This window comes from Danio rerio, chromosome 11, assembly GCF_049306965.1.
Source record: "Danio rerio strain Tuebingen ecotype United States chromosome 11, GRCz12tu, whole genome shotgun sequence".
NCBI lineage: Eukaryota > Metazoa > Chordata > Actinopteri > Cypriniformes > Danionidae > Danio > Danio rerio.
The window spans coordinates 24,393,841-24,406,709 of NC_133186.1; the positions used below are offsets into that span (position 1 = coordinate 24,393,841).

The 12,869-nt window shown below is 31.5% G+C and overlaps 1 protein-coding gene across 15 annotated transcripts in view; it reads right to left on the bottom strand.

The window, feature by feature from the left end:
* Positions 1-1,682: 1,682 nt before the first annotated feature.
* Positions 1,683-12,869, bottom strand: part of tfeb (transcription factor EB) — a 74,794-nt gene continuing 63,607 nt past the window's right edge. For 10 of the 15 annotated variants that reach the window (XM_073916012.1, XM_073916010.1, XM_005172885.6 and 7 more), the window contains 3 exons: positions 9,127-9,202; positions 8,877-9,024; positions 1,683-6,372 (listed from right to left, as the gene is read on the bottom strand). In XM_073916012.1, coding sequence (XP_073772113.1) covers positions 5,872-6,372; positions 8,877-9,024; positions 9,127-9,202 — 725 coding nt within the window. In that variant the 3' untranslated portion in view covers positions 1,683-5,871. 15 annotated transcript variants of the gene reach the window in all.

Consider the following 12,869-nt stretch of genomic DNA (forward strand, 5'->3'; position numbering starts at 1 on the left):
ACACAACTGTTGTATAATGTGTCATTCATTTTAACCTAAATTATATTAAACTGACTTAAAACAGATTGCATAATTAAAAAAAACAATAAGTCAGAAATATGAATAACCTAGTTTAATAAACAATAATTAACATTAACCATAAGTTGCTATAAATATAGTTTTACAATCTACTGTATGAATTATGAATTTAATTAGATCATGTGGCAACATCGTGCTACTATGATTTTACCATATTTGTTAATTTTTCAATTAATTAAACATTCAAGCATTCATTCATTCTGCTGAGGCGACCCTTGATAAAGCAGGAAATAAGTTGAATGTAAAGTGTGTAAGTATTCATAATTTTAAGCATTATCATTTGTCTTGCTTACAAACGGATGAAACCTAGTGTCTTTCAGGAAAAAATTACAAATAAATAAATAAATAAATAAATAACAAAAGTAAACTGACATTTAAATGAGAATATAACATTTCAAAACAAAAGTAACTAAAAAATAAATAAGCAATTACATTTAATTCACTGTAAGTTTAAAATTAATATTTAGTACAATGAAATGAGATCGTCGGACAAGACAATAGTAGGCTATACTGTAAAACTGTTCATCATGATGCATATTTATTCATCATACTACATTGTAAAACCCAAAAAGTTAAGGTAACTCAAGCCGTTTGAGGAAACCGACTGCAACAAACCCTTTAAGTTCAAAAACTAATCCTAATGAGTACTGTGAACCTAATCCATTTGTGTAAACAAAGCAATTTGAGCACAGTAAAACCCGATAAATGAAGAAAACTCAAACCAACTGAGTACTGTAAACCCCAATAAGTTAAGGCAACTCAGACCGTTTGAGGAAACCAATTGCTACAAACCATTTGAGTTAAAAATTAATCTATGAGTACTGTGAACTTACTCTATTTAACTTGAAATAATGAGGTTTATAATTAATTCACCTTCAACACTGAGTTCAAAACTCTTTTCAAATGAGTAGAAATAACTTTTAGTCAATTTTCAGTTATACACTCATTTCATTCGATAAAGTTGACTGTTGGGTTTTACAGCATAGTTTTTTTTTTATCAGAAGCACACTGAATTTGAAACTGTATATATATATATTTCCCAGATGATGTGTAACAGAGCAAGGACATTTTCACAGTATGTCTGATAAAAATTTTGTAATTTTTTAAAAACCATTTTAAGGTCAAAATTATTAACCCCTTTAAGCTATTTTTGTTTTCGATATTCTACAGAACAAACCATCATTATACAATAACTTGCCCAATTACCCTAACCTGCCTAGTTAACCTAATTAACCTAGTGAAGCCTTTAAATGTCACTTTTAGCTGTATAGAAGGGTAAAAAACAGAATTAAACAGAAATTAGAGGGAAAGAAAATAAACTGGGGGACTAATAATTTAAGGGGGCTAATAATTATATATATATATATATATATATATATATATATATATATATATATATATATATATATATATATATATAGTTACAGTTATACACAGATTAATTTCATGACATCTCTCTAAGTTATTTTAATTCATTCCGCTGGTGTAGGGCACCCTCTTATGGCACTATAGAGAAACACTCATATACTCACCACCCCCCAAAATACAATACAATACAATACAATACAAATATAATAAAATATCACCACACAAAACAGTCAAAATGCCATCATCTTAAATACATTTATTGCGAGGTGTCATTTACTTTACAGCAAAACATGACACAGATCCACAGTACTGAAACATTCTCAAGGCCTTCAGAGGGTTTTGGTAAAAAAAAAACTTGAGACACATTTGGCTTGTATTGTCCTCTTTCAGCACGCTGTGTATATTCAAAAGCCAGAAGCAAGTTTTACTATTATTATACTTTTTAAATGTATTATTTCAAATCATCAAGATGTTTTACCAAAGCATACTCTTTACTTCAAGTGATTTATCCCCATATTTATACCGGCAAACCTTCTCATTCCTGGTGCATGGCTTAAAAAAAAAAAAAAGAAAGAAAGAAAAGAACAGAAAAAAAAACACACAAGCAAAATGAAAAGCCTCATTCCTGCTTTTCTATACTATCCAAAAATGCCCTTGCTTATTTTTTTTTTTTACTACACCTATTTTCTAGCTGACCAAGTCAAAGATTTGCATAGAGTTAACAACTATTTGGCTGGTTTTAACTTGGCTGTGCATTTAGATAATAATAATAATAATAATGCATAAAATACACTATCCCCAATGGTGCCTGTATTCTCTGTGCTAATTCATGAGAATTGAATGATGCCGTTTCAGCATACATTTAAACCGTACCTTTAAAACAATAAAGCAGTAAAACAGGGAGAGGTGGTTAGGCAATAAGACACTGGAGGTGTATCGTACTCTATTAAAGCTCATTTTCAACAACAGGCAGTTTATAAGCCACCTTTAACTGTACATTATGTAAAATTCACATTCCAAAAAAAAGGTTTAATTAATATTCCATGAAAACAATGAATCACTATTAAAGAGCATCACTTTTTTCGCAAGTTTTTTCTTTCTTAAAAATGAATAGAATCAATATAAAAACAACTTTACAGGTTTCATTTAATCTTTTAAAAGCCTAATATTTTTTAATGATTTGTACAAAAGAAAAAGAAATATATATAATGTATATAATATGGCTCTGCACTTGCCATTTGTATGGCAGAAATAGTTTTATAGTACATTTCAATGGCTCGGCAGTAATATTCTGTAGAACAAAATAAAATAAAATAAAAAGAGGACAGATCAAGTACACTTAAGTGGCTGAGTGGCATAACACATTTGAAATATAAACTTTATAAAGTCAATAAAATTAAAATATATATTTTTCCAGTGCTTTGGGAAGAAAATAATAACAATAAACCTATAATAATACATGTACATTTTCTACATATTTTACTTCCTTTACTGTACAGCTCAAAAGTTGGATCATACTTGTTGTTGATCCAGGTTCCCTGAAAGGCACCTTGAGCTGTATGAGCTTGAGTTTGGCAAACGGCGCTCACAGCTGTCGGCTTTATCTTTTATAGTATGCCAACATAACAGTTCGATTCTTTAAAAAAACAACTTAGTTTTAAAGAGATAGATCTCCTAAAATTGAAAATTCACTCACTATATACTCTCAAGCGTTTCTTAATCTTTATGCATTTATTTTTTTCTTTTGAACACAAAAGAAGATATTTTGCAGAATGTTGGAAACCTGTAACCATTGACTTCTATAGTAATAAAAACAAATACTACAAAAGTCAATGGTTACAGGTTTCCAGCTTTCTTCAAAGTATCTTCATCTCTGTTCAAAATAAGAAACTCACCCATAAAGGTTTGAAACAAGTAAAAGGTGAATACATTTTCATTTTCGGGTGAACTTCTAGGCTGCTTACTGGGACTAACTGGTTAACTTGTGTCCACTGAACATACTGTCACAATAGCACCTGGTCTATTATAAAAACACAAGCTTGGCATCATTGTTTCATCCTCAACAATGAAAACAGCAGCTATTCAAAAAAAAAAAAAAAAAAAGGTATGTGTAAAGGTGTGAAGCTAAAATGCCAACTATCTTTCCAAGTGTGTCTCTGTTAGTGGAAAGTCACCTGATCCTCGAAAACAGCATAAAACATGTTCGTTTTTTCCTTGTATTTCATGGCATGGATAACAATACAGAGTTTCTATACTATTTGACCAGTAACTTTCCTTAACTCTTAAAGGTTCTTTGCAATTAATTGGGAAAAGATTCAGATTTGTGAATCATTCAGACATGGGTGTTTGTTATTTGTGGATTTCATAGCGAATCAATAGTTTTGTGAACCTGTTTGGTATTATTGAATATGAACCTTTAAAAATCAAACTGATTCCTATTGATTCACCAATGAATCAATCATACAGTTTAGTGAACCTGTTTCTGATTAGTGGAAAAAGATGTGAAAAAATCAGACTGATTCAGTGAATTACTAGATAAAATCTTTTAAAATGCAGACTGATTCACTTATTAATGTTTTGTGAGTCTGTTTGACTGATTTAGTCATGAATCTTTCAGACCAATTTAAGATGGTTAAGGACTAATTTAGTTTGATTCACTAATGAATCATTCAGTCTATTTTGAGAGCCAAACAAATGACTAAACGTTGCATGACTTTTAACTACAGTTATAGAATATATTACACAATTATTTATTCATTTAAAAAAAAAAACAATAATAACCTCTGTTTAAATTTAGAGAGAGTGTGACAGTCTCACATTTGGAAAATAGCAGACATACAGTTAAAGTCAGATTTATTAGCCCCCCCTGTTTATTTTTTCCCCCAAATGCTGTTTAACGGAGAGAAAATTTTCTTTAACACATTTCTAAACATACTAGTTTTAATAACTCATTTCTAATAACTGATTTATCTTTACCATGATGACAGTAAATAATATTTGACTAGATATTTTTCAAGACACTTCTATACAGCTTAAAGAGACATTTAAAGGCTTAACTAGCTTAATTTGGTTAACTAGGCAGGTTAGGGTAATTAGGTAAGTTATTGTACAACGAGAGTTTGTTCTGTAGACTATTGAAAAGAAATATAGCTTAAAGGGGCTAATAATTTTGACCTTAAAATGGTTTTGAAAACATTTAAAACTGCTTTTATTCTACCCAAAATAAAATAAAATAAGACTTTTTCCAGAAGAAATTTTATTATCAGACTTACTGTGAAAATTTCCCTGCTCTGTTAAACATCATTTGGGACATATTTAAAAAGGGGGGATACTAATTCTGACTTCAACTGTATATTTATTAAGTTTAGGGAGTAAATATGTACATATGAAAAGCATATTCAACTTTTTTTTTAGACTGCAAGACATTTTTTTTCCGACAAAAATATAAAGGGATCTACTGTTTGATCCCAGGTCATGGAAAAGTTTGTACTTTTTTAAGGCAATCATTTTATGTCTGTAGTACAAAAGCTAGATTAAAGCTAATTCTGGATGACAGAATTCAAGCATATCAGTTCTGTTTTGTTCAGTTATGCAAAATTTCAGTTATACTGCTAAAAATACGTCTTGTTGAACAACTTCACAAAAACCACGTTCTTAATTTGCACTTCAGAGTAAAGAACATTTTTACATGGGTGTTCTTAATTCATTATAATGACATGCATAATTCCTTACAAACAACCGTATAATATGTTGTATCATCTGATAAATAATCATAACAACAGATCAACAAGTGTTATTGATGCATTATAATGTTCGCATTATAATAGGGCAAAATATTGTCATTGTGCATTTTTAATGAGTAAAATAGTATTCACAATTTTGATTTAGTCTTAAAACCACTTCACGATATCTTACGGCTGTTTAAAACAACAACTTTCCTTACTTTATTTAAAGCAGACCAGACCACTTATACATATTAAGTGTAAAACTTTCAAATAAGTACTTATGAACAGCTAACAAGCAATTAATTGTGCCCATATTATGAGCATGATATACAATTATGTTTAAAAGACAACTTTGTGTCACTTTAAGCAGTAGAATACTGTAAAATACAGTACGATACTGTTTATATCTTAAGCAAACAATCTCAATATATTAAAAAAATATATAAAATGCTACAATTATTGTAACAATTAAACTAAAAGTTAAGATTATTCATCAGATTATACGACGCATTGTTTATAAAGCATTAAGTATGCATTAAATACATTCAGAATACCCTTATAATGCATTATAAACACAGTGTTACCAACATCTCTACCTTCCTAATAAATCATTATCATGGCTTTTCTCAACATGCCAAACTAAATGCAGTATGAGTGTGTATGTGTGTGTGTGTGTGTGTGTATTAAATGCACATCCAGTTCACTGTATATCCGAGTCCTCAATGCTAAAGCTGCTACGCCGGCTGCTGTCTACCGATGCTTCGGGCGACATGGCGGACAGCAGTGGGTCTCCACCCAGTGGAGACAGAGCCTCTTCCATCAGCAAGAAGCTCAGCTCACTCTTCTTTCCCATCTGCGCAATGCCTCCACCCAGAAACCCCAGATCCCCCAGGCCATCTTGGTATCCTGGGATGCCTCCATCGCACAAGTCCAGAGACTGGGCCAAGTCAAAGTGCTGAGAGCTGCCCACGGCTGGGTACTGCAGCGGGGGCTGAGGGTGGAGGTGCTGGTGCTGGTGGAGCTGAGGGTGAGGCTGAGGGTGCTGCTGGGGGTAGCGAGGAGGCAGATGGGACTGGTGCTGGAGGTGGTTCTCCTCAGGGCTGCTTTCTTGCTTGATGAAGGGGTTTTGGTGGTCAGTGTTGGTCAGGCCAGATGGGGAGTTGCTGGGGAGGCCGTGGATTTGGGCTTGTCTTTCTAGCTCCTGATGGGTAAGTGGAATGAGACGGATGATTAGGGTTGATTAGGGATGATTATTTTAATGTTTTTACTTTAATTTATATATTTTGTTGTTTTGTTTTGAGGGGTATTCAGTAAGTTAGTAGAAATTATGATGTGTGTGTGTGATACTGGATTTTTGTTTTTAATTTGTTGGTATTGTTCTATACTAGCTCTATTTTGGCATTTTTTTTATAAACTTATATTTTCAAATAAAAATTATTCATTTATTTTTAGTGATTTGTTTTGTGTTTTTAGATTTTAATAAATTTTTTAAACATCATATTTGTATTTAGTTATTTAGCCCAGGAGTATGACTTATAGTAATTTTCAGCTTTTAAGCAAAAGCATTTTAGTTTCAGTTAAATAGAGAGCAGAGTTATTAAAGTTTATATTTATTTTTTTTAGATTACCTATGCTTGCATTTAAAAACAAAAAGTATAAGTTATTTTAATCATGATTTATTCACTAATAATTACTTGTATGATAAACACCAAAATGTAATATTTTTAATGTGTTGTCTAATTTCCCTTTGTATTGTTTAAAATTATTTTATTGTTTTATTGGCTATGACATAAAAAGTGATGATGAACACTAAGTTCAAAAGACAAGTTTTATGTAAGTGAATGAGTGTACCGAGAATTTTTTGCTATCCACATCAAATAAATTGACAAAATGTTTGATGTACATAAAAAGCATATTATAAGCAAGTTAAGTGTTTACTTAAAAAAAAAGTCAAAGTATGAGCTAAATGATGCTTGTAATTTAGTACAACAAATATATTTCTGAGCTGTCCTTGTTAAAATATGTAGAATAATATGTGATATTACATTTTATTATATATATTTTTATATTGTTTAAACAGACAAAGAATAAATATATAAACTGACATTAAATAGCATTTGGAGGCTTTTAATATGTCATCAAATGACATCAAACTGGACATAAACTAGGGTATATAAATTACAGCTACATGTTAGACATTTTAGTGTGTGTTGTTTTTTGTAAATCATGATGAAATAGGTGTGACACAACCAGTTTAAAATTAGGTGATACAGATTTTTAAGTCTCAAACAGTTTTTTAAACATGTTTAAGATTAGTTGAAAAAAATACATGAGTATTAGTTGACTGTCTGCTTAATAACTGTTGATACTGCTCCTTCAACAGACATTTAACTCACTATAGGACACTTTGCACGTGCATGTCAACTTACCCCTTAACTTAACCCTTACCCTAACCCCAACCTAACAGTCTAATCATAATCTAATAAGAATTAGGTGTAATGTGGATGCATTGTCACTTAAATTCAACAAACGTGCCATCAAAATAAAGTGTGACTGAAAAAAGACTTGCAAATGAGATTGATTCAGTAATGAATCTTTTAGGCTTTGTGAAAACGGTTAAGATCAGTGGATAACAACTTTGGATACCGACTAAAATACATCAATGAATCAATCAGAATGTTTTGTGAACCAGTTTAAGATTAGCAGATAAGGGCTTATAAAAATTCAGACTGATTTACTAATGAATCACTGATTCAGTTTTATGAACTGAATAAACCTGGATTAGTGGAAAAAGACTTGGAAAAAAGATAAACTGATTCAGTAATGAATCATTCAGACAGTTTGTAAACCTGTTTTAGATTAGTTGAACAAAATTTGCAGTTGAACAAAACTTTCAGGATGTTTTGTGGACCAGTTTAAGATTAGTGGATAAGGACTTCTAAAATTCAGACTGATTCCCTAATGAATCATCCAGAGTGTTTTTATGCCTGTGTCTTGTGAGCCTGTTTGACTGACACTTGTTTTGTGAACCAGTTTAAGAATGGTAGATTAGGACTAATTGAATCATGGCTCACAAAAAACAAAAACCAATACAATTAAACAAGACACATCATAATGTAAGAAAAAATAGCATTCTACACGTTTTTTGTTTTAATATGTACAGCTGAAGTCATAATTATTAGCCCCCTGAATTATTAGCTTCCCTGTTTATTTTCCCCCCCCCAATTTCTGATTTTTTGAGCACATTTCTAAACATAATAGTTTTAATAACTCATTTCTAATAACTGATTTATTTTATCTTTGCCATGATGACAGTAAATAATATTTTACTAGATAATTTTCAAGACAATTCTATACAGCTTAAAGTGACATTTAAAGCTTAACTAGGTTTATTAGGTTAACTAGGCAGGTTAGGGTAATTAGGCAAGTTATTGTATAATGATGGTTTGTTCTGTAGACTATCGAAACCAAATATATAGCTTAAAGAGGTATACTTTAATAGTTTTGACCTAAAATGGTGTTTAAAAAATTTAAAATGCTTTTATTCTAGCCAAAATAAAAATGAATAAGACTTTCTCCAGAAGAAAAAATGTAATCAGACATACTGTGAAAGTTTCCTCGCTCTATTAAACATATTTAAAAAAACAAATCAAAGGGAGGGCTAATAATTCTGACTTCAACTGTATATGTTGAAAGAAAGTTCACCTGAATGCGGAGCCACAGCTGTTTGTTAGCCATCTCCATCCTCCTGAAGTTGTTCTCCACCTCTCTGGTTCTCTGGACATCCTTCTGCATGCGTTTAATATAATCCACAGAGGCCCTCAGAATAGTGCCTTTATTCCAGCGTACATCCCTGAACACAAGAGGTTCCAGATGGTCAAGTGCTTACTCAAATATCCCATATAAAAGCTCAGGGAAAGTTCACATCTGCACAGATCTGAGAGTTCAGACTTACAGGTCGTTGGTTTTGGGGATCATGGTGCCCAGCTCCTTAATTCGATCATTGATGTTAAACCTTCTCCTCCTTTCAACTAGAAAGAAAACAAGTCAGGGTTTTAAATTGGAAGATGAGCAGTATTAGGACAGAACGAGCAATCAGCTTCTTATTATCTGACCCTGACAGTCATGTGGCCATAAGTTTTGTGTTTACTTCTTGGCTCACTCTTGTGTTAATGATGGGAAATGAGGCAACCAAGAGGACCATCTCTGCGTGTTTATAATGCGTTTATATGTACTTTCTTATCTCAAAATATCATAGAGAACATGTTAAAGGTTTTCAACGAGCACCTATTTTATTCATTCAGCTAAATCAACACAATTCTTGAGTTTTCTTTAGGATAACCTAATTGCTTTAGGTTAAATCCACTTAAATTTGTAAAACCAATTAAGTTAACGTAATCAATTGGTGTTGAGACAACATAGAGGAATTGTGTGGAATCCAGGACTTTTGACAGTGTACAGTGTACTTTTTGTGTACAATGTTAAAATGATTTGAAGTAATGTTTTGCTTTCATTCAGAGTAAGAATTGATGTAAAACTGAACCGACATACATATTCAAAATAGTGCCTATTATAAAATACAAAATAACATTTGATTTGATTTATACTTTAGTTGATTTTAAATCAGGAGTACCCAAACTTTTTCTTATAAAAACCCCAAAACCAAACTTGATTGAGGGCTGTGAGCCGAACGTTAAATATACCAAGCCGTATTACATTAAATTTGCCATGAATAACTCCCTACTTTATTTGCTAATATTTAAAAATAACTAGAAATGTTGCTTTAAAATATATAAATTAATGATGCAGTTTCAATTTTACAGTTTTACAAAGAACGTATATAGTAAAAACAAATAATCCCATTTATAACACAATGGAGTTCAACTCTGAATACAGAAGTCGAGCTGCTCCTGCCTTTGCCTTAATTTGCTCACTGATGTCTTGTGCATTGTCCTCTATCTGACAGTATTTACATTTTAAATGTCTGATTTATTTACATCATTTAAATGAAACATTTAATTTTAGTTGGCTTTTTTTTTTTTTGAAGCTCCTTAATTACACAAAAACACTAAAGATTATTTTTAATTCGAAATGATGAACTCTGTCAAAGGCATTTGCCTCGACCAACTTCCCATCATTCTCCCTCTCTTTTTAGATTGAATGGTGGGCCAATCCAAAGGTTACCATGGGACAACTTTGGTGCTTGGGCCCTACTTTGGGCACCTCTGTTTTAAATTATTAAAAACGTAATTGAAAAAATCTATAAAACATATTGATTTGAATTAAGAATAGTGGCAAAGTAATAATAATAATAATAAAAACAATTTTTATTTATGTAGCGCCTTTCCAGAGCTCAAGGACACTTTACAAAGAATGTGTAAAGAAGATAAACAAACATACAGGAAGTCAAATATAACAAACTGGAATTACACAAACAAGACCTATGAGACAAATGAGCAGAGCGCAGGTGGATCAGATAAAGTGGTCAGTTTGGCAAATCAGAAGTGTAGCATTCAGAAAATAAGTGAGTCTTAAGTAAGGATTTGAATTCAGAGATATTATTAGCAGAGCGGAGTGAGTGTGTTGGAGAGTTCCAGAGTTTGGGTGCAAATACACTAAATGATCTGCCCCCTATTGAAAAGAGGCGGTACCGAGGGACAGCGAGAAGGCCAGAGTCAACGGAACGTAAAGAATGAGTTGGGGTGTAGGGGACAAGCATGTTACAGAGATAGGAGGGAGCTAGGCTATTTAGGGATCTAAATGCAAGGAGGAGATTTTTGAATTTAATGCTGTATGCATCTGGGAGCCAATGGAAGTCATACAAGATTGGGGTTATATGAGCAGAACGTTTGGTATGAGTGAGTATAGCCGCAGAGTTTTGAATTGTATAAATATAAAAAATATGTAAATAAAAGTATAAATTTAAAAAATATAAGTATAAATATAAAAAAGTATAAGTATTAGTATTTTAAGGTTGCACTGAATCCAGTGTTTATGAATGTTTTACATTATACTATAATCATGGTAAAATGTTGTGATGGTTATTTATTTGGTCTCCAAAACTATTCATACAAAATTAATTATGTATATTTTTGTATTTCATCAAATATTTTATATTAAGAAAAATGTATGAATATGATACACATACTTTTTTTGTATTGATGCTTGAAAACAATTAAAAACAAAATGGCTAGCCCTCCTTTAACATTTTAATTGCTGTCTCCTCTCCACCATTCAGCTGGTGTGTGGTGTGCGGTCTGGCGCAAATGGCTGCCGTCGCGTCATCCAGGTGGATGCTACACACTGGTGGTGGATGAGGAGATCCCCCTATTGTGTAAAGCGCTTTTAGTGCCCAGAAAAGCGCTATATAAATGTAAGGAATTATTATTATTATGATTATTAATTCTTTTTCCACATATTTCTAAAGTGTTAATTGATGGAAAAAGTTTTTTTTCAGCACGTTTGAACAATACAATAACTATAACAATTTTCTTATAGGCCCACACGGAATCAGCGGGCACAGAATTCCGCAGATTTATTTTTTTGAGTGTAAATTTATAATTATTCAGTTTTTAAATGAATTTTACTAATATTATTGACTAATATGAAAATATTTATATGATTTATTTACAATATAGTTTTTAAAGTAATATTTTCTGTCATTTAGTAGCCATATTATTTGAGATACTTGCTTTGTTTACCAAATAAAGTGGATCTAACTGTTTTTGCATTGCACAATACAAGTTAAAATGTATTACTTTTTATTTTAAATATTAAGTTTTTAGCTATGACACTCACAAAATAATTCCAAATAAATCCACAGATTTTGTACAAAAGTCTGTGCAGAAACATCAAAAAATGTCCGCAGATTCCGTCTGGCCCTATTTACAACTAATTCATTTTGTCTTTGCATGATGACAGTACATAATATGTCACTAACTTGCCATGATGACACTCCATAATATGTCCATAATATTTTGCTAAATATTTCAGCTTAAAAAGCCATTTAAAGTCTTAACTAGCTTAATTAGGCAAGTCATTGGACAACAGCAATGTGTGTAATCTTTTTCCAGCCAAAATAAAAGAAAGAAGAAAAGAGAAAAGCATTAGGAAAACAATCCTTGCTCTGTTAAACATCCCTAGGGAAATTTTCACAGTATGTGATCTTTTTTTTCTGGAGAAAGTCTTATTCATTTTATTTTAGTTAGAATAAAAGCAGTTTTAATTTTTTTAAAACAAATTTTAAGGTCAAAATTATAAGCCCCTTTAAGCTATATATTTTTTCCGATAGTCTACAGAACAAACCACTGTAATACAATAACTTGCCTAGTTAACCTAATCAACCTGGTTAAATCTTTAAATGTCACTTTAAGCTGTATAGAAGTGTCTTGAAAAATATCAGGTACAATATTATTTACTGATCATAGCAAATATAAAATCCATTAGAAATGAGTTATTAAAACTATTATTTTTATAAATGTGTTGAAAAAAAATCTTCTCTCCGTTAAACTGAAATTGAAGAAAAAATAAACAGGGGGGCTAATAATTCTGAATTCTACTGTATGTGCTAAAGCATTTAGCTTTTAGCATTTAAGCATTTAAATGAAGTCTCTTTTTGCCTGACCTTGACCATCATGTAGTCATCTTCCTTTGTTTGTATCTTGACTCATTCCTGCGTTAATGATAGGAAATAAGGCA